This window comes from Palaemon carinicauda, chromosome 9 (assembly GCF_036898095.1).
Source record: "Palaemon carinicauda isolate YSFRI2023 chromosome 9, ASM3689809v2, whole genome shotgun sequence".
Classification (NCBI taxonomy): domain Eukaryota; kingdom Metazoa; phylum Arthropoda; class Malacostraca; order Decapoda; family Palaemonidae; genus Palaemon; species Palaemon carinicauda.
In genome coordinates this window covers 120,467,533-120,490,888 of record NC_090733.1, presented here as the reverse complement: position 1 = coordinate 120,490,888, position 23,356 = coordinate 120,467,533, and the positions used below count along the sequence as shown (strand labels likewise).

Here is a 23,356-nt window from a genome sequence, read left to right as displayed (position 1 = left end):
TGTAGTTACTATCAACTACCAAGCAGTTTATTTGGAAGGAAAAGACTAAGTTCAGAGCAATTTGGTCTGACCAAATTGAGGTTGTGGACACGGCCAAAAGGTCCGACCAACCTCAATACAGTACACTGTAATGGGGTAATGACAGTCTTGACTCTCGAGGTTCCCCGTACGGGAACGTGGGATTTTCAACGCATTGATGGGACATACTGTATCTCCAAAATAAAAAAGTCAACCCCAAATAGAATTTACCATATAGTGCTCACCACTCGATGCACTAGTTGAAGGCTAGGGAGATTTATGCATTTTGGAATAATAATGGACCAACGATACTGGGACTGGAGCCGGCAAAGGGAGCGCAGTGGCCGTAGTCGAGAGATCTGTCACAAGCATCAACTCGGGACCACTAGGTACAATATGATAATTATGATCATTAATAACTTCATTATGGCCATCGTCCTACATAACTGGAGTCTCAGAAGGCTCAAGATATGAAGATACTCCCTGCAAAACCCATATGGAGATACCACAGAATATCGTTTACCACAGCATTAGCCATTGTTAAGCACTCAAGCGTAACATAGATAATGATAAGCACAATGATAAGGAAAAGACAGTAAGCACTATGAGTGGAAATCCAGTGTCAAGTAATTAATGATCATAGAGAGATGAGGGGGACACCTCTTCTCTTAACAGTGTCCAGAAGATGAGTGAAGCCTATTGGCAACCGCGCATAGTGCCCAGGAGTGGGGTTGCTATGGTAACCAACCATGGAGCCCATTTTCTTTTATTTATCTGGCCATGGAAAACAAAACTAAAAATTTTACCCATTTTAACGACTCAGAAGTTTGTATCCACGTAGGAATAACTTGTTTATGGAGTTTTATGTTTTGTTCTTACCTAACCCTGATGAACTTCAAGGTATAACTTTACATACTGTACAACAAAAACTACATTTCTGAAATTTTAAAGGGAAAAACCATGTGACAATAAAATTGTTGAAACAATTTTCCATATAGTTGGTCTCTTTGGATTCCTTATCAAATACTGTTTATTTAGAGAAAAGTAAAATTCATAACCTTACCTCTTCATTGTACTCTTTCACATGTTTCCTAATAGCTGAAGTATCTACCCAGGTGACGTAGTCTTCTAAATTTCTGTAAAAGAAACCTTCATATAAAAAAAGTAGAGTACTAATCTTTTTTATACATTAGACCATTAATCATGCATTGACTTATTTCTATGGATACAGAATCCCCTTGCTTCACTGCCATAAATAACATTCATAAATCCATAGGCATTCTATTAAACATTTTGTGGAAGCATGTTTCATTTTGACTATCATGTTGTTAGCTGTAGAACATGACCCAAAAGGATTGAAGATGGTCAAGTCAAATCAAGCCTCACCACCCTTAAAACATATAACACTTTGGAACTAAAACAAAGTTGTATGCATTTTAAAAGGAAAATGAGCAAACCTACGATAATATTTAATGAAAAGATAGAGACCAAATAACGGATATGGACAAACCTTAAGAGATTGTTAATTAATATACGTACTTAGGAAAGACAGTGTTTCCCCAGGAAATCCCAAGAACAAAATTAAAAGAAGAATAAGCATGGAATGGATACAATAGCAAAATAAAATAGAGGATATTCTATCATGTAAGAAAATAAAATAGAAATGAGCAGGACATATAATGAGAATGACAGTTAATAGTTGGATATTAAGAGTCCCTAGAGACTGTATAAGAAGCAGGGGAAGGAAGAAAATGTGATAGATTAACGAGATTAGAAAAATTTCAGGGTATAAAGTGATATAAAAAGACCATAAACAGATGTCTGAGGTCTTTGTCCTACAATGGACTAGTTACGGCTGATGATGAGGTCTGTGTCCTGCAGTGGACTGGCGATGGCTGATGATTATATGTATGTTTATAGTATATTAATTTAATAATAAATGGAGGAGATATAGCAAAACTCGCAGAACTTTACACAAAATGTTTGTAAGAATGCTCTATAACTACAGCTTGGAAAATTTTTTATCATACTAATTAACAAAAAGGGAGATGCAATAGACCTGAAAAATCACAGCCCAATAAGTTTATTCTCAGTAATATACAAAATATTTACAAAGATTATATTAGGCAGAATAGAAAGACAGCTAGATTTTAATCAACCCAGAGAGTATGCTGGATTTAGTAAAAGTGGGTATTCTACAACTGAACATATCCATGTAATTAACCAGCTAATGGAAAAATCAACAAACTATCACAAACCACTACATGTGGCATCTATATACTATGAGAAAGCTTTTGTTCCGTTAAACCTTCAGCAGTAATGAAAACCCTTTAAAAGCAATAAATAGATGAATCTTATGTAAGAACACTCGAAGATATTCATATGGGTAGTACAACAATCTTAAACCTACATAAAAATAGTGAAAAAATCCAAATTGAGAAAAGAATTTAGACAGGCCTCATTTCTCCTAAATTATTCACAGCATGCCTAGAAGTTTTTAACTTTTTGGGTTGGGAAAATGTAGGAATTAATAATACTTGGAAATACCATTTGTTGCAGCAAATGGTGGAGTGGAAGCAGATGTACGTCAGAGAGTGAATGAAGGTTGCAAAGTGTTGGGGGCAGTTAAGGGAGTAGTAAAAAATAGAGGATTGGGCATGAATGTAAAGAGAGTTCTATATGAGAAAGTGATTATACCAACTGTGATGTATGGATCGGAGTTGTGGGGAATGAAAGTGATGGAGAGACAGAAATTGAATGTGTTTGAGATGAAGTGTCTGAGGAGTATGGCTGGTGTATCTCGAGTAGATAGGGTTAGGAACGAAGTGGTGAGGGTGAGAACGGGTGTAAGAAATGAGTTAGCGGCTAGAGTGGATATGAATGTGTTGAGGTGGTTTGGCCATGTTGAGAGAATGGAAAATGGCTGTCTGCTAAAGAAGGTGATGAATGCAAGAGTTGATGGGAGAAGTACAAGAGGAAGGCCAAGGTTTGGGTGGATGGATGGTGTGAAGAAAGCTCTGGGTGATAGGAGGATAGATGTGAGAGAGGCAAGAGAGCGTGCTAGAAATAGGAATGAATGGCGAGCGATTGTGACGCAGTTCCGGTAGGCCCTGCTGCTTCCTCCGGTGCCTTAGATGACCGCGGAGGTAGCAGCAGTAGGGGACTCAGCAGTATGAAGCTTCATCTGTGGTGGAAATGTGGGAGGTTGGGCTGTGGCACCCTAGCAGTACCAGCTGAACTCGGCTGGGTCCCTGGTTAGGCTGGAGGAACGTAGAGAGTAGAGGTCCCCTTTTTGTTTTGTTTCTTGTTGTCGTCGGCTACCCCCCAAAATTGGGGGAAGTGCCTTTGGTATATGTATGTATATATGTACTATTTAGTGAATCATGGGAGGAATTGCAAAAGATGATAGAAGACTTGAATAGAGAAAGCAGAAATGTAAACAAAGTGAATAAGAGTAAACAAAGATAATGTTCAATGAAAATACATCCAGACAACAAATAAGGGTTATGAATGTACTGTACCTCTGGAGATTGTTAATGAATATATTGTACATACTTGGGAGAGACAGTAAGTGTTTCCCTAGGACTTGAGACCAAAATTACAAGAAGGATAAGCATGGGATAGAGAGCTTTTGGTAAATAAAATGAGCTTATGGAAATTAAAATACCACTCTCTAAAAAGAAAAGTATTTAATTGGATGGTACTATCAGTTATGCTTAATTGATAGTCTTCTACAACCAAATTAAGATTGTTTTTATTGACTTTTTCACCCAACCAATACTTAAGGATAGGTTATGTAGCCTAGGTCTGGCAGTCCGAGTTCTCTTAAAGTAGTGCCTTTACGGGACACCAACCGAACTCATACGGATCATTAGTTACTTCACTAAGTGAAGAAACAATGAATGATTAAAAGCTTTAATCCATGATTGATGAATTTTGAGTTTTGCTACAAAGTTAGGAACCCACAATAAAAAGACCTGTGTCCAGCGCTCAGAGTGAGAGAACAAATATAAAAGTCGGCATTATTTGCTTATTCAAAACGAAAGTAAGGAGAAAAATTGTTTTTAGGGTAAGGTCCCTATCGGAGACTATTCTTGACAGTTTATAGGGAGCTTTCTTTAAGAACAACATCTTGGTCACATCTCAGGCTGGAGGTTGAATCTCACTAGGGAGACATATCTGTTGCATACCTGTACTTCTAATAATCATGGATAATTCTCATGAGGAAGAAATATCCACTCCTCTGTCTGAGAACCAGGCTCAAGCCTGAAAGATACCCTTTTACTGCTAAGACTAAGGTGGTTTTACCTTAAGAGTGTGAAGTTGTGAAGACATAGTAGCATACCTAATATCACTCTAAGTGGAGCTTGAACTGCTGAGAAAGAGGTCCCCTAAGAGCACATGTTTTAATAGATACAGTACTGTGTATTAGATTACGAAGATCTGAGGAGAAAGCAAAGTAGCATGCAATCTCGCCGTCTCCTCCTTCATCTTCAATAAAGGATTGGTCAACACTTTCCCACACAGGGAGAAAAATGGTAGGAGTGATTTATATGAAACCCCCATCGACTGGTCTTAATGGACTAACCATTCAATAAGGGAAAAGGAAGGGTAGCGGGCCTGTTTTCTTCCAACTTTTATTATGTACAAAGTCAGCCAACTTTGTGCCGGAGATAGGGAACACAAGGTATGAACATTTGCTCATACAGAAGTTTCCCTCTGTTCAGTGAGCCCCACATAGAAGCAGAATGTGTGTGGAATTTGCGCCCCGTGAGCTTCTTCATCAGCTATCCACTGTCAGTCTGGGAAGACAACTGAGCACACCTTATGTCATCAATAGCTTTGCGATACTGAACAAGCATGAGCGAATCCATGGGATCACATAAATCTCTGTCACTTGTTAAGCGCACTGCTGTGTGCATATCACAGGCTCGCTAATCTAAAGCACACTAATGTGAGAGTTCGCTGTTGTGTGCTCTTAGAATCTAATATTTTGACATTTTTCTTATTTCTATTTTTCAACAACTTAAACACAGTTATCTTTTTAAGCAACTGTAACTTCTTGATATATAGTCTATAAAACTTAAGGGGATCATCTGCCATTAAAGCCAAAATCATTACATATCAGGGTTTATATAATTTCAACATATGTTATTTGTATTTTTACTCTGGTTATTCTGCATAAGTTTTCTGGGATCGGACAAAAATCATTTCGTTTATGAATAAAGATAAAAAAAAAAATTTTTCTCTTTTGATTTTTCTCGAAAAATAATGCATTGAATTAAATATTAATTGCTATAAATAATGCTCATGAGAGTAGAAATATTGCTCAGAGGAATTTTCTTTATCTTGTTTTTTTTATTATTCTAATATTTATATTTTCTTTATTTTATTCAAAATTTGAAAATTACACAAATATCAAATAACCTTACAATTTAAATTCCTCAGAATAAATTATTGCGGTTTTATTTCTCTTTCAAACGGGTCTTTGGATTTGAAATATCTTTGTAAATTATGGAGAAAAGTAATTTGGAATGTCTATAACTATGGAGCCAAGACATCGCCCCTCAAAGTTTTGCAACAAGAATACGAAGAACCATATCACAATACCACCATTAAATTATTCATTGTCAATGATAATTAGAAACTATTTTCAATTACTTTAAAAGCAACTAAACATACTTACTATATAGCTTTCTATACTAATTACCGCAAACTTGACCCAAGTCATTTCCCCCCCCCCCATCCCAAAGGAGCACAGTACTACTCACTCAAGGTATGGGTATCCAGGAGGTGCCACCTCCCACTTTTTTGCTAAGTAGTCTTGCAAGAGCTACCTTTACCCTATACTTACGATTCTTCTTTTGCTTTTAGGCATGATAAGGATACCACTACATTTTACTAGCACTATAAATAGCAATAAAAAAGTGACCACACCAAGAGCGAAAGGCTCAACAATGCTTTTCACTAGTGGTTTCTGGTATTCACCGAGACAATGAGAGAAAGTGTTCAGCTGCTAAACATACTATTTATAGTGTGATATTTTTCCCTATTCTATAAGAATAGCATACTTATCATAGCTTACTAACCATAAGGCATTCATTTAATACAACAATTATTAATCATGAACACGATACTATATATTTTCCAAAGGCATAAAATCACAAAATCTTCAAATATAACACCCTGGCCAGGTTAGCTTTAAACCAAAAAGAATCTGTCATTTTTATTCGGTTACTAAGCTGGTGCTTAAAAGCATATGAAATTGGGTAAGTATTGAAATATGACAAATTCGTGGATAATTTGTATTTTTCCTAACTATACAAACCCTAGCTATTTAATAGGGGTTCTTACTTTCGGCGTAGCTGAAATAACGAGCCATTAGAATTTTAACGAGGGTTTACTACTCCACCGCTAGTTAGCGGGTGGTAGGGAGGGTAGCTTGCTAACCCCCCCCCCCCCCCCCTCACACACACCTGTGCTTGAGCTCACTTTGCTTGGAGGTAGGACTTCAAGGGGGATAGGGCTGGTGGGCAAGTTTGATTAAATAGCTAAGGTTTGTATAGTTAGGAAAAATACAAATTATCTACGAATTTGTCATTTGTTCCGTAACTGACAAACAAACCGCGCTATTTAATAGGGGTGACTCACCCATTAGGAAGGGTGGAAAGTCGCGGCCAGTACTGGCTTTTGGCTTTGCCCGGGGACTCATTATTTGAGTGTGTCAGCACTCAACAATAAGGAGTCCTTGCACCTCGCTAGAATCTTGCAATGCAAGGACTGCAGCCTACGCAAGCTGTGTGTGAAGGTATAATAAAGTGTGACTCGTCATAGGAAGATGACCTGTAGTCCTTTGGATGGAAACTTTAGGCTAGGACTCTCCCAATACCACCTCGTCAGGGTATGGGGACGTGACAGTATTAGCTTAATACTAGGAACACAAGGGAACATGGTTAACCTGCAGTGGTTTGAGGTCAGCTGTGCAGAGAACCCAGGATGCTGCTTTCCCCAGGAGAGGGGAAGATGAAGAAAAGAATAAGGACCAGACAAACCTTTTCATTCATGCAGACTAAAACCGGGTAACAATGCCCTCAACCTTCTGCTACTTGTCCACTAAGGAGCCTGAGGTTCTAAACCAGCTGTTGTGCAGCCACCACAGGGCCGATAGAGAACGTATCGAGCCTCCCGTGGGTCACGTCTTGCAGGTAGTGGACTGTGAAGGTCGTCTGACGCTTCCACACCCTAGCCTGAAGAACCTGCGTCACTGAGAAATTCTTCTTGAAGGCCAGGGACGTAGCTACGCCCCTGACATCATGTGCTCTAGAGTGTCGTGACGGAGGAGGGTCTGGATTCAGGAACCGATGGATCACCCTTCGAATCCATGCCGAGATGGTGTTCTTGGTGACCCTCCTTTTAGTCCTCCCCGTGCTAACAAACAATGCCTGCACCTGAGGACGGACTGCAGCTGTTCTTTTGAGATATAACCTCAGACTCCTTACTGGACACAGTAGGAGATGGTCTGGGTCATCTGTTACAGAACGAAGACTCGAAATCTGGAAGGAGTCGAACCGAGGATCCGGCACCCCCGGATTCTGAGTCTTAGCAATAAACTCAGGGACGAATTTGAACGTTACCTCCCCCCATCCCCTTGAATGGGCGATGTCATATGAGAGACCATGAAGTTCACTGACTCGCTTGGCCAATGCCAAAGCTAGTAGGAACACCGTCTTCCAAGTTAGGTGGCGATCTGAAGCCTGGCATAATGGTTCATAGGGAGGCCTCTTAAGAGACCTGAGACCTCGAACCACATTCCATGGAGGAGGTCTCACTTCCGACTGAGGGCAGGTAAGTTCATAACTTCATATGAGTAGGGAAAGTTCCAGTGAGGAAGAAATGTCCATTCCTTTGAGCCTGAAGGCTAGACTTAAGGCTGAGCGATAGCTTTTCACTGCCGAGACTGAAAGGCGCATTTCTTCCCGCAAATACACGAGGAACTCCGCTATTATTGGAATAGTGGCATCGAGTGGAGAGCTACCCCTTCCACGACACCAAACACAGAAGACTTTCCACTTTGCCTGGTAGACAGATGCGGATGATTTTCGAAGATGTCCAGACATCCTAATCGCAACTTGTTGCGAAAATCCTCTCTCAGCGAGGAGATGCTGGATACTCTCCAGGCGTGAAGTCATAGCGAAGCTACGGCTTTGTGGAAGATGTTGGCATGTGGTTGTTTGAGTAGATCGTGTCGTGGAGGGAGTTCTCTCGGAAGTTCCGTTAGGAGTTGCAGAAGGTCCGGAAACCATTCCACGTGATGCCATAGCGGAGCTATGAGGGTCATTGAAAGATTGACCGATATTCTGGTCTTGTTGAGCACCCTCCTCATCAGACAGAACGGGGGAAAGGCGTACACGTCGATGTTGTCCCACCGTTGTTGGAAGGCATCTTGCCAGAGCGCCTTGGGATCTGGGACTAGGGAGCAGTATAGAGGAAGCTTGAAATTCAAAGCTGTCGCGAACAGATCCACAGTCGGGGGGAACCCCTCAAAGTCAGGACTTTGTTGGCTACTAGATGATCCAAAGACCACTCGGTACTCTCACTATCTGAGACGCTCTGCTCAGATTGTCGGCGCGCACATTCCTCTTGCCTGGAATGAAGCGTGCCGATAGTGGAATCGAGTGGACTTCGGTCCACCTCAGTATCTCTACTGCAAGATGGGATAGCTGCTTCGAAAAGGTACCTCCTTGCTTGCTGATGTAAGCCACTACTGTGGTGTTGTCGCTCATCACCACCACAGAGTCACCCACCAGGTATTGTTGGAACTGCTGAAGGGCCAAGAAAACAGCCTTCATCTCTAGAAGATTTATATGGAGGCACTTTTCTGATTCTGACCACTGGCCTGAGGTCCTGTGGTGTAGAACATGGGCTCCCCACCCTTTCTTTGAGGCGTCCAAAAACAGCATCAAATCTGGGGGGAGGACGAGAAGGTCCACTCCTCTTCGTAGGTTCTCGTCTGTCACCCACCACTGGAGGTCTGTCCGTTCCGCAGGTCCCACAGGAATCATAACATCCGGGGAATCGTAACCTTGATTCCATCGAGACTTGTCGCCACTGGAGGGATCTCATCCTGAGGCGACCGTTGGGAACTAGACGAGCCAAAGATGAGAGGTGACCGAGGAGACGTAACCACGACTGGGCTAGAAGCTCTTCTTGTCTGAGAAAAAGGCTTACAACCTTCCTCAGCCTTGCTATTCTGTCGTCTGATGGGAAGGCTTTGTGGAGATTGGTGTCTATAATCATGCCTAGGTATACCAGTCTTTGAGTGGGAAGCAGAGAGGACTTCTCGAGATTTACCATGATCCCCAGATCCTGGCAAAGTCCCAGAAGTTTGTCTCGGTGCCGAAGAAGGGATGACTCCGAGTCTGCTAGGATCAGCCAGTCGTCCTGATAACGGAGGTGACGGATGCCGATCCTGTGTGCCCACGACGATATTAGGGTGAACACTGGTGAAAACCTGTGGTGCTGTGGAGAGACCGAAACACAGCACCTTGAACTGGTACTCTTTGTTGTCTAGGCTGAATTTTAAGTACTTCCTTGAAGATGGATGGATTGGGATATGGAAGTATGCGTCCTTCAGATCCAGTGCGCACATTGCACATAAAATCTTGAGGTCTCACTGCAAGTCTGACCGTGTCTGCGGTCTCCATGCTGAACGGAGTTTGCTTGACAAACCTGTTCAGAGCCGAGAGGTCGATGACTGGTCTCCAGCCTCCAGACGCCTTCTTTACAAGAAAGAGTCGACTGAAGAAGCCTGGGGATCCATCGAGGACCTCTTGGAGAGCGGCCTTATTCAACATGGTCTGGACTTCTGCCCGAAGGGCCTGCCCCCTTGCTGATCCCATGACAAGGGAGCTCAATGACACTGGATTCGTCGTCAGGGGAGGTAGAGATGTTGTGAACGGGACGCGATATCCCTGACTGATTACGGAAATCGTCCAGGAATCAGCCCTGAGTTGCTGCCACCTGTCTGCGCAGCTTTGAAGGCATCCCCCCACTGGTGGACATGCAGGGAGATTGCCAATCCTAGCGTTTGCGGCCTCGGCTGCTCCCTCTAGGATTCTTCCCTCCCCTGGAGGGCTTCTTGCCTTTCCTGTCCTTGACAGGAAAGGGCTTAGACACCACTGTCTTCGCTGCCGTTGTCGGTTTCGTGGTCTTGGTAGGACGGGGCTACTGGGGTACTGGAGGTTTATAGGGCTTGGATGTCAAAGCCCTATGTAGGAGGGAGTCTTGGTGGGACTTCTTCCACCTCTCAGCGGCATGCTCCACGTCCTTAGGCTCAAAGAGGTTCGTTCCCATCACGGAAGAATGTCTGAGCCTGCTGATCTTGGTACTAGGGACCTTTTGATGGAACCTCTCACACACCACATCCCGACGTTTCAGGATGGTGTTTGCCCACAAGTTCGAGACTTGGTGGGCCATAAACTTGATCGTGCGAGTGCCTGAGAGTAAAAAAGTCTCCATAGCTTTCCTGGTACGTTCTTTTGATAAATACTCCGAACGTATCAGGATACCTAAGGTCCCTAACCAGATATCCAGCCACGAAGTGGCCTGCATGGCACACTTCGCAACCTTCTCCTGATTAAGGATCTCAGTCGCCGAGAATGAGACCTGCCGGTTGGAGAGTCTCTCAAGAGGGACTCCCCTGGTAAGCTCTTCCAATGAATGGTGAAGGGGAAGAGCTAAACAAGACTCCTCTAAGATCTCGAAGTACAGTACCTCCTCTGCTGTACACGAGGAGGTGGGAGAAGCTTGTTGCCGGCACTGGATCGGCTGGAGGAGGCTAGCTCGGAGAGCTGGACTGCGATCTTGTCCCTGGTACTCTTAACCCCTTGAGATTAGGGCAAAGCTGCACTGGCCTTCGAGGGTTTTTGAGTCCCAAACACTCGGTCCAAGACCATGTCTTTGCCCTCTCGAGGAGGAATCTCTGGGTCAGCAAACCCATTGAGAGTCCTCATAAGGGTCAGAACCTGCCAAAATGCATGTTCTGACTCCTGCAGCTCTCCTCCTGAAGGACTAGCAGCGAAGTCTCCTGTCCCCAAAGGCTCTTCTTGGGGAGACTCACGGACGTTCTTCGAGTGACTGGTTGGCTCCGGTCTAAGTCTAGACGAGGACTTTGGTACTGTCTTGGAGTCCTTCGACTCCCTCCTTGGAGGGATGCAGGACTTCAACAACGATGGAGGTAGGCTCTTCTCCACCCCTACCCGAGAAGACTTTCCAGCGCGAGGTGGGGTTTCCCTCATTGGTGCGATGGGGGAAGGCCTCAACTCACGTGACTCCCCTGAGGACGGGAAGTCCTCGTCCAAAGAGGAGGGAGAAAAAGTCTGGGGGGGAGGGGCTTGCCTCGTAGGCTTACGAGGAGACAGCTTAGTCCTCGGAGAAATCACCGCGTCCAAAACTCCTCTTTTTCTCTTCAGGGGAGTAGATGCCGCCAAGGATTTGTGGCCCAGTTCAGAGAAAACAGGCTTAGAAGCCTGCATGACGGCTCTGATCAGTGCCCCAAACCAAGGCTGCTGGCTGACAGCTGCGCTGTCAGACACTCCCTCTGGAGGGACAGGGATCGACTGATCCCTGGGAGGAGTTTCCAAAGGGGGGTTCGCCTGAAAAGAAAATTGACAAAGAAGAAATGTCACTGGACCTTTCTGGAACCTTCCCCCCTACCGGCGAGCGCACTGTTCTGCGCTTGTGGGGTGTGGGAGGGGGGGTGTTGATGGCGATCTTGCCGCGCGTTGTCCTGCAGCCTCGATGGGGAATACCCGGGGTCGCGCGCGGGAGACTGTTGGCGCGATGGCGATTGCTGATGTGCGAGGGTGCGCGCGGGCGAGCAATGGCGCGTAGGAGCGTGCGCAGGAGACATCAGAGGGTGTGCAGGAGACATCAGAGGGTGTGCAGGAAGCAGATTGTGCACTCGCGCGCGCAGGATCAGGATGAAGAGCCCGTGTGAGCGAGGGATCGTGCGCTCTAGAAGATATCATTGGGCGCGCGCAGGCGCGCAGCTGGACCCTGCGTATGTTGGCGCGCTTCTTGTGGGCGCACATCAGGCTGGCGATGCATCACTGCTGAGGGAGATGGGCGTGGGCGCGTGTAGGTGAATGCGCGCGATCGCGCGCTGGCGAGGGATGGCGCGCAGGTGAAAGCAGACGGCGCGTTGGCGAGCGCTGGTGAGTAGGGGAAGTCTTAAACTTCCCTACTGCACCCAGATCCGAAGATTGTGGGCGCGGAGAGCGCTGGCGTACAGGAGAGCACTGGCGCGTTGGTGAGCGTTGGCGAGCGCTGGCGAGCAGGAGAACATTGAGGGCGCGCATGTCGCGCAATACGCTGAGGGAGCGCAGTGGCGCGCTGGCTATCAGGTGAGCGCTGGCGCGCTTTATCAGGAACATTGGCAACAGGTGCGAGCTGGCGCGCAGGTGAGCGCTGACGCGCTTTATCAGGAACATTGGCAGCAGGTGCGCGCTGGAGCGCAGGTGAGCGCTAGCACGCTATATCAGCAATAGCAGGAGAGCGCTGACGTGCTATCTCTGAAACCTCAATGAGGTTAGGAGAACGTTGGCGCGCATGCTTGGCATGGCGCTTAAGGGACGTGTGTGCTAATTTGCGCGTATGCCCTTGTTGCCCCGAAGGGACAATTGCCTGTTTTATAAAAACAGGTTTAGTTGGCGCCCACAGCGCATCAGCAGCCAGGAACGGCGACGGCAGGTCAGCAGGTCTGACGGATGGAAGGTCGGCGTGCCCTTTGTAAGGACGACCTTCCACCGAAGGGGATCGCGAACGATCCGTAGAGAGGTCCAGGGTTGTAGCAGGAACAGTTGGAGATCGATGACGAGGCTCCTCTGCGGCGGACTGCAACGATGATGATGAACCGAAGAGTGCCTCCTCACACCCTTATGAGGTGAAGGAAGGCCTCTCCGGCGAAGAGGAAGGCGAGCCTTACGACGTATGCGCCCTCTGGGGGCCCTTGGGTCAGCAAGCTGACCATCAGCAGTCCTCCGAAGAGGAGTCTCTGTGAGTGAACTCCCCCGAGGGGGAGAATCACCAGCAGGAGAGACTGTTGGACTTAGTTCCTCCCTCGAAGGTTGAGCAGAGGGAGAAACTAAGCCTTCAGCTACAGCAGGTTGAGAAGTTGCAGAGGTAGGAGATACCGCATCGGATACCTCTGCCACCACAACGTCGACAATAGACAGAGGATTAACCTCTGCCAAAGTCGGCAATTGTTTGACAGCGGCACCCAACCGGATGATGTCAAACAGGCTTCCTTGGAGGGCGAACCTTAGAGCCCCAAGGAAGACCAAAGCTGGAATAAATCAGTTACATTGACATTAACATTTAAATCCTCACCCGGGGGAAGAGGTGGAGCTGCCTCGCTAGGGGAGGCAACGCCATCTCTCGAACCCCGAGATCGGGAAACAGAACCATGGTCTACGCTACCCCTCGACGGTCTCTCGGAAGAAACCGATCGAGTGGGAGCTTCGGAGGAGGTTTGGGCAACGGAAGAAGAGTCCTTGGGATTTTCTCTTTTCAAAGAAATCTTCGAAGGAGAAATATCCCGCCTGGACTTCTTCTTCTGTAGCCGAGAAAACCTCTCCCACTGGGAGGTAGACCACTCCCTACACTCAACACACTTATTACTACTATCACACCGTTGGCCCCTACAGTAAGGACAAAGGGTGTGATGGTCTGTCTCGACCGCCGACATAAATGTACCACAAGGGCGGTCGGGTAATCCAGGACATTTGCGCATTTTCGCAGAGGCCAACTTCGCACACAAACCTGTAGGAGAAAGAGCAGAAAGACATTAATGGCTGTCAGAGAGGGGAGGGTGAGAGCGGACACGTCCGACTACCACCCGAGCCGAGAGCAAAGTGAGCTCAAGCACAGGTGTGTGTGTGAGGGAGGGGGGGGGTAGCAAGCTACCCCCCTACCCCCCGCTAACTAGCGGTGGGGTAGTAAACCCTCGTTAAAATTCTAATGGCTCGTTATTTCAGCTACGCCGAAAGTAATAACCCCATTAAATAGCGTGGTTTGTATGTCAGTTACGGAACAAATATTATTTGAACATTTGCTTTAAAATTTTGAACATTTTAAGAATGTATTAAAAATAAAAGAATTTACCTGCTGACAAGAAATGCTGGATCCTTTACAACCTCTGCTCCAACCCTTACATGTCCTTGTTCAATAAACGTTATTGCAGTCTTAAGAGAAGGCACCATTTTTGTTCGAACCATAACACAAGGAAGACGTCTTCGGCAAAATGAAGATGCACTGACTTTGTCGCACAACTGCAAATTCCATTTTGTAGGAATTATACCCATTGAGTACCTGGAATAAAATTCAATCAAAACCACCTTAATCAAAAAGTTAAATGACGGCAGCATCTTGTTTAATCATAACATACGGAAGACTTTGGTAGCAAAATGAAGATATAATGACTCAACTACATGTATGAATTGAACCCATTCCAAACCAAATAATGAAAACAAACCACGCCCAACTTATTCAATATTTAACGTACTAATACAATGGCATCATCTTTCAGCATCTTGCGCACTATTGCCACCTGTGCAGGCATCCACTAATGGGGTCGAGATGTCAGCCCCTAGCTGCATTTGTTTTATAATCTACTTTTCCAACATTCCCATTTCCTTTCTTCCATCTTGCTATCAAACCACTTTTTACTTTTATTTCATAGTGTAACAGCAGGGTTCCCACTGTTGCACTTGAGCACTGAATGTCTTCACAGGCCCTATAATAGTGGTTTTTGACAAAGGAAAAACCTATTTCTGGGGAAGTGCTGTGTGTTCTCAAGGACTTCCCTGGATCATGGATTCCTATACGACATAAATACCAAATAAATATTATCTCCCCTGCTTTAGGGCTATTGTGTATAGGAGAAACCTTCAAGTTCAGGTACCATCAAACTTGACATAAACGTGCCAAGCTGAAACCGTCTAGCTATGGGTGACATTACTACATCATTACCAAGAAGCACTGCTATAGCTGGAAACAACACTACCTGCTCTTTAACTTGCGCCTAGCCACTATCTTCCATTCCAAAGTGAGAATCAATTGTCCTACTCCCATGCATGAGGTTAGGGATGAGTAGTGTGGCCTCCAAGGCCTAGTACCAGAACATTATTGAGTGTACTTGTATACCATTCAAGGATAACCGTCTACCACCAAGCAACAGCCTACAAGATGAGAAAACTAATGTCTGACTCTCACCTCATAATAGATGACTTCGGAGAAAATTGAGTGCCTGTCATCACACTTCTATTGAAAGACCTGACTGAATTGATTTTTCTCTTAAAGTTCCCCTTGTAGGGGTTATAAACAGGCCAAGCACCACACAAGAATGCTGTACTGCTTTGATTCATTTCAGATAGTGTTTAATGAACACCCATGCCCAGACTTATGTCCTGAAATTGCATATTAGCAAAAAACGCTAGTGAAGCAATAATTTTTCTCACATTGCGAGTTTTAAGAATAGTGACAAAATCAGCTTAGCTTTTTGAATTAGAAAAGTCCTTAGAATATGGATAGCTCATGTTGAAAGGGACTTATTGGTCTTGATATTTGGAACAAAGTACTTTCTGAGGGCATTGACCTCTATATGTATAGTTGTAAGACAGACACCAGACAGAAGTTACTAACAGTACTTCTTGACTGTAGGGGTGTAATATAAAACAGATTATTAAAAAAAAGGTAGGACTTCAAGGGGGATAGGGCTGGCAGGCAAGTTTGATTAAATAGCTAAGGTTTGTAAAGTTAGGAAAAATACAAATTATCTACGAATTTGTCATTTGTTCCGTAACTGGAATACAGACCACGCTATTTAATAGGGGTGACTCACCCATTAGGAAGGGTGGACGTCCCTGCCAGTCTGGCTTTTTGGCTTTGCCCGGGGGCTCGTTATTTGAGTGTGTAAGTACCCAAGAAATAAGAAGTCCCTGCACCTCGCTAGAACCTTGCTACGCGAGGACTACAGCCTACGCAAGCTGTGTGTCAACGTATGAAGAAGTGTGACTCGTCCTAGGAAGTTGTCCTGAAGTTCTTTAGATGGGAACTTGTAGCCTAGGACTTTCCCAATTCCACCTCGTCAGGATATGGGGACATAACACTATTAGTCTTAATACAAGGAACACAAGGAAGCATGGTTTACCCGCAGTGGTTTTAGGTCAGCTATGCAGAGAACCCAGGATGCTGCTTTCCCCAAGAGAGGGTAGGATGAAGAAAAGAATAAGAGCCAGTCAAATCTTTTCATTCACGCAGACTAAAACCGGGTAACAGTGCCCTCAACCTTCTGCTACTTGTCCAATAAGGAGCTCGAGGTATATAACCAGCTGTTTGCAGCCACCACTGGACCGATAGAGATCGTATCGAGTTCCTGTGGGTTACGTCTTGCAGGAGAAAGGTTGTGAAAGTCACCTGGAGCATTCACATCCTTTCTTGTAAAACCTGCGTCACAGAGTAGCCTGCTAAGAAGGACCAGGGGCATAGTTATGCCCCTGACACTGTGGGTCGTCATGTCGAGATGATGTTTCGGCGATCCTTCTCTTCTCTCTCTCGGAGTTGACAAGAGGGACCCGGGCAGGCTGCTGCCGTTTTCTTTAGATAAGGTCTCATACCTCACCTTGAGGTACAGTAACGGATGATCTGGATCGACCATAATCTAGTTGAGACTTGTGTAGGATCCGTCACCTCTGGAGACTGTGTCTGGTGAGATACTCAGGGACGAAACTGACCCTTGCCTTTCACCCTTCTCAATAATGGGCGATGTCAAAAGAGAGACCATGAAGTTCCTTAACTCATATGGTTGCTGTCCGAGTGTGTAGGAACATTGTCTTCTTAAATCAGGAGGAAATTTGTTGCCCGGTGAAGTGGAACACAAGGAGGTCCCTTTAGGGATCGGAGATTGAACCATGTTCTGAGAGGAAGGTCTCAATTCCGACTGAGGAAAGGCAAATAGTAAGTCCGTATGAGTTAGGAAAAGTCTATCGATGAAAGGGTGTCCCTTTCTTTCAGTATGAAGGTGAAGGATCAAGGTTGAGTGATCATCTTTACCTATCGAAACTGAATAGGGGATCTTTTCCTCTTGCATATACCTGAGGATTCCGCTATTACTGGAATCGAGGTATCGAGAGAAGAGACACTTTCCCATGACGCCCACCCCACAAGACGTGATACTGCCTGGTAGACTGATGCTGAGGAACTCCTCAGGTATCTAGACAACCTCTTCGCCAAGAGGTATTGGGTAGTCTTCAGGCGTACACTCATAGCAAAGCTATAGCTTGTGATAGGTGTCGAAGTGGGTTGTCTGATATGGGAAGAGGGTTCTCTTAGCAGCTCTATCAGGAGCTGCAAAAGGTTTGGAGACCTTTCTGCATAATGCCAAAGCGGAGCTAGGAGCGTCCTTGATAGGTTGACCAATGTTCTAGCCTTGTTGAGTGCCCTTCTCCAGATAAAACAGGGACGAGACGTAAACGTCATTGTTTTACCCACCGTTGTTGCCAGAGAGCCTTGGGGTCTATGGCTGGTGAGCAGTTGTAGCCTGAGGTTTAGGGGCATTATGAACAGACCCCCTAGTTGGAGGACCTCGTAAAGTCGGGACTTTGTCGGCTACATGGCAATCCAAAGTCCATTCGGTATACCTATCTGAGATGCTGTGCTCAGATTGACGGCGAGCCTGTTCCTCCAGTCTGGAATGAAGCAGGCTGAAAGTGGTACCGAACGGGCTTTGGCCCATCTTAAGTGTTTATACTATTAAATGGGAAGATTCTACAAGCCAGATCCTATTTGCTTGTCGATGTGAGTCTCTATGTGGTGTTTCGTCCGTAACATCACTGAGTGGTCTGTTAGGAACCAATGAGTTGGCCTTCATCTCTTAAGAGATCTAAGTGAAGGTACCTTCGGGCTCTGTCCAGAGGGCTGAGGACGTGTGGTGCAGCACTATGGTCCCTCCTTTCTTCTTTTTCCAATTCCAGTCTCCTTGAATGGAAGTCGTTCCCGTTCCGAGAAGGTTTGGTGGAGATTGGTGTTTAAAATCATTCCCAGATACACCAGTCTCCTGGGAGGGAAGTAGGGAAGATTCCGTAGGTTTACCCTGATCACTGGATCTTGGGAAAAAGACTTCAGAAATTCCAGTGTTAATGCAAGGTTGCCACTGAGTCTGTTAAGGTTGATCAGTCATCCCGAGAGAGCGGAGACGGAAGCCGATCCTGTGAGACCAGGATGGGTGTAATGGAAAGACCGAAGCACAGTGCCTTGAACTGGTGTTTCTTGTTTGTCTAGACTGAATTTCCCAACCTTCCTAGATGGATGGTTTGGACCTGGGAGTAAGTGTCCTTAAGGTCCAGTGTACAAAAGAAGACCTGAGGTCTTAACCCTCGATCGAACTCCAACATGGAGTGGGCATCGAACCAAAGGGACAGCTCCTTGGTGATCCTTTTGTATGGAAGATTGTCGACGCTGGAGTCTTGACTCGTGTCGTAAAGGAACAGGAGCTATATCCAGTGTAAGGATTCTTCTCTGAGAGAGAATTTCTTTGGAAGGAAGGCCACGCTTAGCCTTACCACCCGCCCTGATAGGATTGATGCTATTCCTTAGAATAGAATTAATCTGCCGAATGTTAACCACTGATTAACCGTTGGGCTGTGCAGTTAGAGAGTGCTCGCAAGTAGTTCCCTGTTGGCAAGCCGTTGATGAGGGTTGTCGAACATTTAACGATCACTTTAGCGTGATGGCAAACGGTCAGTAGCGAGAAGTATGTTGTATAACTTCTAATCTAGGAACTACAGGAAGCGGTTGACTAGTAAGTTCGAGTCATGAACTGCTGGCAAATAACAGATGACCATGAATCGGTGGTCTGCGCACCAATGGTGAATTCGAGAACAGCCCGCTGGTTATGATCCCCCCTGTTTGGTCAGAGATGAGCAAGCTGAAGATAGGCTGGTCAGAGATCAGCGAGCTGAGTTCAATGATCGAAGAAGGATGAGCTGCCCATCGGTGATCTAGTGATCAGCAAGCTGATGACTGGTTATTGAATAGCAATCGATGATTGGAAATGCTAGCAATTGGGGATCGTTAGTCATTGGAGGGACTAGAGGTCACAGATCAACATAAAGCTAGCAATTGGCGATCCGGTGATCGGCGACCTAGCGATCAGTAAACTGTGAAGTAGCCATCAGTAAACAGTGATCTAGAGATCAGTCTGTTGATGCTTTTCTGTTTGCTGCCGCCGGTCTGTCAAGGAAAAAAGAAACTTTAGAAGAGACAGGGACCAAGGATTCCCCAATTCGATTCTTTTGTAGGATAGAATCTTCGGGATCTTGAATCCTCTGCGGAGCCTCATTCCTCTTTCCCCGGTGGCAATGTTTATGTGCTTGCGGGGAGGAATGGGGCAATGCTGACCTGTCCAAAAAGTTTCATTCCTTTTTACTGACAATTACGCGAGTGTGAGTGAGTCTGGAGCGATGGCACACAGGATGGTGCTGGTGCTTAAAATTTTCCTGGAGAGCAGGCAAGTGCTGGTTCTTAGACAAGAGCTGGTGCATTGGATCAGCTGGCGTATGAATACGGGGACTGTAACTGCGCAAGAGGGCGCAGGAAAGAGAGGAAGATTGCTGGTGCGCCGTAAGGCATTGTGTAGTTTGTGCATTCTCCCTAGAATGCATCGAAGCGTGTGATTGGTTGCACAAGAGTGGGAGCATTGGCGCGTGCATGAGAGTACTACATGGAGATTGTTCGCGCGTGCGTGCGAAAGACCATCGGCTCACGCACGTTGAGGACCGTCAGAGCGCACGGAAGGCTGTGTGCTTGCACTAAAGATTATTGGAGCGCGCACACGCGAAGGCCGTCGGAGCGCGTCCGCGCGTAAGGCCGTCGGTGCGCTTGCACGGTAGACTATTGGCCACGTGCAGGATACCATAGGCGCCCGCGCGCAGAAGAAAGTTGGCACGCACACACGCAATACTGTTGGTGTGCGTGCGGGAGACCCCCAGGTGCTCGCGCGGGGAAGAAAGTCGGCCGTGCGCGCGGAACTGTTGCTACACGCGCGTGCCAGACTATGAAGCGGGCGCAGGAGCATTGGCGCTTGCGTGCTTGTTGGCGCTAGTGCGATTGTTGGCGCTAGTGCGATACTTGGCGCTAGTGCGATTGTTGGTACTAGTGCGATTGTTGGCGCTAGTGCGCATGGAAAATCATCGGCGCGTACTCTCTTACCAGAATGTTGGCACGCGTGCATACGAGATTGTTGGCGCGCGCGCGGAAGACTATCGGCGCGCGCACTTAAAACTATTGGCATGCGCGCGGGAGACCATCGGTACCCGCGCGTGGGAAAGATCGTCAGCGCTTGCACACGTAAGAAGATCGGCGAGGGCGCGCGGGAAACCATCGGTACCCGCGTGCAGATGATCGTCGGCGCTTGCGCGCGTAAGAAGATCGTCGGCGCTTGCGCGTAAGAAGATCGTCGGCGCCTGCGCGCGTAAGAAGATCGTCGGCGCCTGCGCGCGTAAGAAGATCGTCGGCGCCTGCGCGCGTAAGAAGATCGTCGGCGCCTGCGCGCGTAAGAAGATCGTCGGCGCCTGCGCGCGTAAGAAGATCGTCGGCGCCTGCGCGCGTAAGAAGATCGTCGGCGCCTGCGCGCGTAAGAAGATCGTCGGCGCCTGCGCGCGTAAGAAGATCGTCGGCGCTTGCGCGTAAGAAGATCGTCGGCGCTTGCGCGTAAGAAGATCGGCGAGCGCAAGCGGAAGATCGTCGGCTCTTGCGCGAGGAAGAAGATCGGCGAGCGCGCGCACGCTTCACGCACTAGTAGGTTGAAGGGTCAGCTGGCAGGACGATCAGGAACTGGGATGTGCCCTTTAAAAAAGGGCGGGCATCCCCCGATGAGGACCGTAAGCAGGTCTGCTTTAGAGTCCAGGACCGAAGTCCTTGTTGCCGCGCAAGGTTGCGCTGGTTGATCGGTAGGTCAGCTGGCAGGGCGATCAGGAACTGGGATGCGCCCTTTGGAAGGGCCAGCATCCACCAATGGGACCGTAAAAGGTCTGTGTTAGAGTCCAGGACCGAAGTCCAAAGGACCACGTTGCAGCACAAGGTTGAGGTTACTGGAAGGTCTGGTTGATCCTCCGAGGAGGAGTCTCTATGCGAGGCCTCTCCCGCAAACGACAGAGGTGACTACTTCGTAGAAGAGACTTGAAGACACTCGTGATGACGCCCCTTAGGGCCGTTGGATCAGCAAGCTGACCTTATCAGTAGCGATCCTCCGAATAGGAGTCTCTATGAGTGGCCTCTCTCGCGAACCAGAGAGGTGCCACTTCGTAGAAGAGACCTGAAGAGGTTCCAGGCGATGACGATTCCCCTGCGGCGGCTGAGTTAACGGATATATGCTGACGGGAAGACCGATGGACCAGAGAGGAGAGGCCGTTCCCCACGAAGTGAAATTGTGCTGGCCTTGCTACTACGCAAGTGTCGTTGTCGTATATCACACACACAGCACAAACACTGAAAAGAAAACTTACTACATTTCTATACACAAATATATACAAAAACATTAAGAATGTTTATACAGTGATACCTCTACATACAATCTTAATTCGTTCCAGAAACTACTTTGTATGTTAAAACGATCGTATGTTGGAGCAAATATTCCCATAAGAATAGATGGTAATTTATTTAATTCATTCCTCAGCCTAAAAACCCATAATAAATCCTTAATAAATGGCTACACATAATTACACAATACATTAATACAATGTCTGTATAATAAATACATATTACAAACCAAAAAAAAGAATAATAATAATGAAATAATAAATAAAAAACGGGTTGTAATGTAACACTTTACCTTAGCGACAGTCCAGCGCAGGTGTAGAGACTTCTACGCAGGAGGAGACGGAAGATCAGCGAGGAGGTAGGGACGGTGACTTTGTACGATAACGTGTACGATAACTTACACTACGTGAACTTCAACTTAACTTAGCTTATTTTTTTTTCCATTTTTGTAATTTTATATTTTTTTTTTATATTTTTCTTTTCTTATTTTTAATTTTCATCACTTTCACTCGATTCGGTCTTCCTTTTCTTTGCTTCACTTTCTTTCTTTTCATCACGATCACTAGACCGTTTTAGTAGAGATTTTTTAAAGAAACTATCGAGTGAAAGTTGCTTTGTATGGCTTTTAAGGATTTTTCTAAAATGCGTTAAGCAAACATCATCGAACTGCGCAACAACACGGCAAACCTGAAGTTTCTGTGGGTGATGCTTGTCGATGAAATCAACAACGTGTTGATGATATGCCAACATCTGTTTTATTTCCGCCGTACCTAAGATTTCGCCTACCTCCTCGATCTCCTACGACTCACTCAACTGCGCTTGGAACTCGTCATGCTGCATGGCTTGCAGCTCCTTGAGTTCCTCGGTGGTGAGCTCTTCGTGATGCTCATCGACGAGTTCGGTGATGTCATCTTCATCCACCTCCAGACCCATGGACTTTGCCAAGGGATACAATCTCTTCGACGTCTTCCTCGGCGGCAAGCACAGGTTCATTCTCGGGGCCAAAACCTTCAAAATCTCTGGGAGCAACAGCATCAGGCCAAAGCTTCTTGCAAGCGGAATTCAGGGTCCGACGAGTTACTCCCTCCCAAGCCTGATCAATGATGTTTAAGCAGTGCACGATATTGAAGTGGCTCCTCCAAAATTCACGCAAAGTTAAGTTGGAGCTTTGCGTGACATTAATGCACTGCCTAAATAAGTGCTTGGTGTACAGCTTCTTAAAATTAGAGATGACTTGCTGGTCCATGGGCTGGAGGATAGGGGTGGTATTCAGTGGAAGATACAACACCTTGATGAATTTGTATTCGTCGATGATATCATCTTTGAGTCTGGGGGGGTGAGCGGGTGCATTGTCCAAACAAAGCAAGCACTTCAAAGGCAAATTCCTTTCCTGAAGATACTTCTTAACAGCAGGGCCGAAAACTACGTTTACCCATTCCACAAAGATATGCCTAGTAACCCAAGCCTTAGAATTAGAACGCCATAGAACATGTAGCAGGTCTTTATCAATTCTATGTGCTTTAAATGCCCAAGGGTTTTCGGAATGGTAAACTAACAGAGGCTTAATTTTGCAGTCCCCGCTGGCGTTGGCACAAAGCGCAAGAGTCAACCGATCCTTCATTGGCTTATGTCCAGGCATTTTCTTCTCTTCAGCGGTAATGTACGTTTGACTAGGCATCTTTTTCCAAAACAGACCGGTTTCATCACAGTTGAAAACCTGCTGCTCTACGTAACCTTCCTC

General features: G+C 46.2%; 1 protein-coding gene across 1 annotated transcript in view; it reads right to left on the bottom strand.

Annotated features, from left to right (window-relative positions):
* The window catches only part of LOC137646860 (U3 small nucleolar ribonucleoprotein protein IMP3), a 66,710-nt gene that overhangs the window by 8,694 nt on the left and 34,660 nt on the right, over positions 1 to 23,356 (bottom strand). The window contains exons 3-4 of the mRNA XM_068379934.1: positions 14,182 to 14,388; positions 1,082 to 1,154 (exon numbers count right to left, since the gene is read on the bottom strand). Of these exons, the coding sequence (XP_068236035.1) occupies positions 1,082 to 1,154; positions 14,182 to 14,388 (280 nt within the window). The remainder of the gene's footprint in view (positions 1 to 1,081; positions 1,155 to 14,181; positions 14,389 to 23,356) is intronic.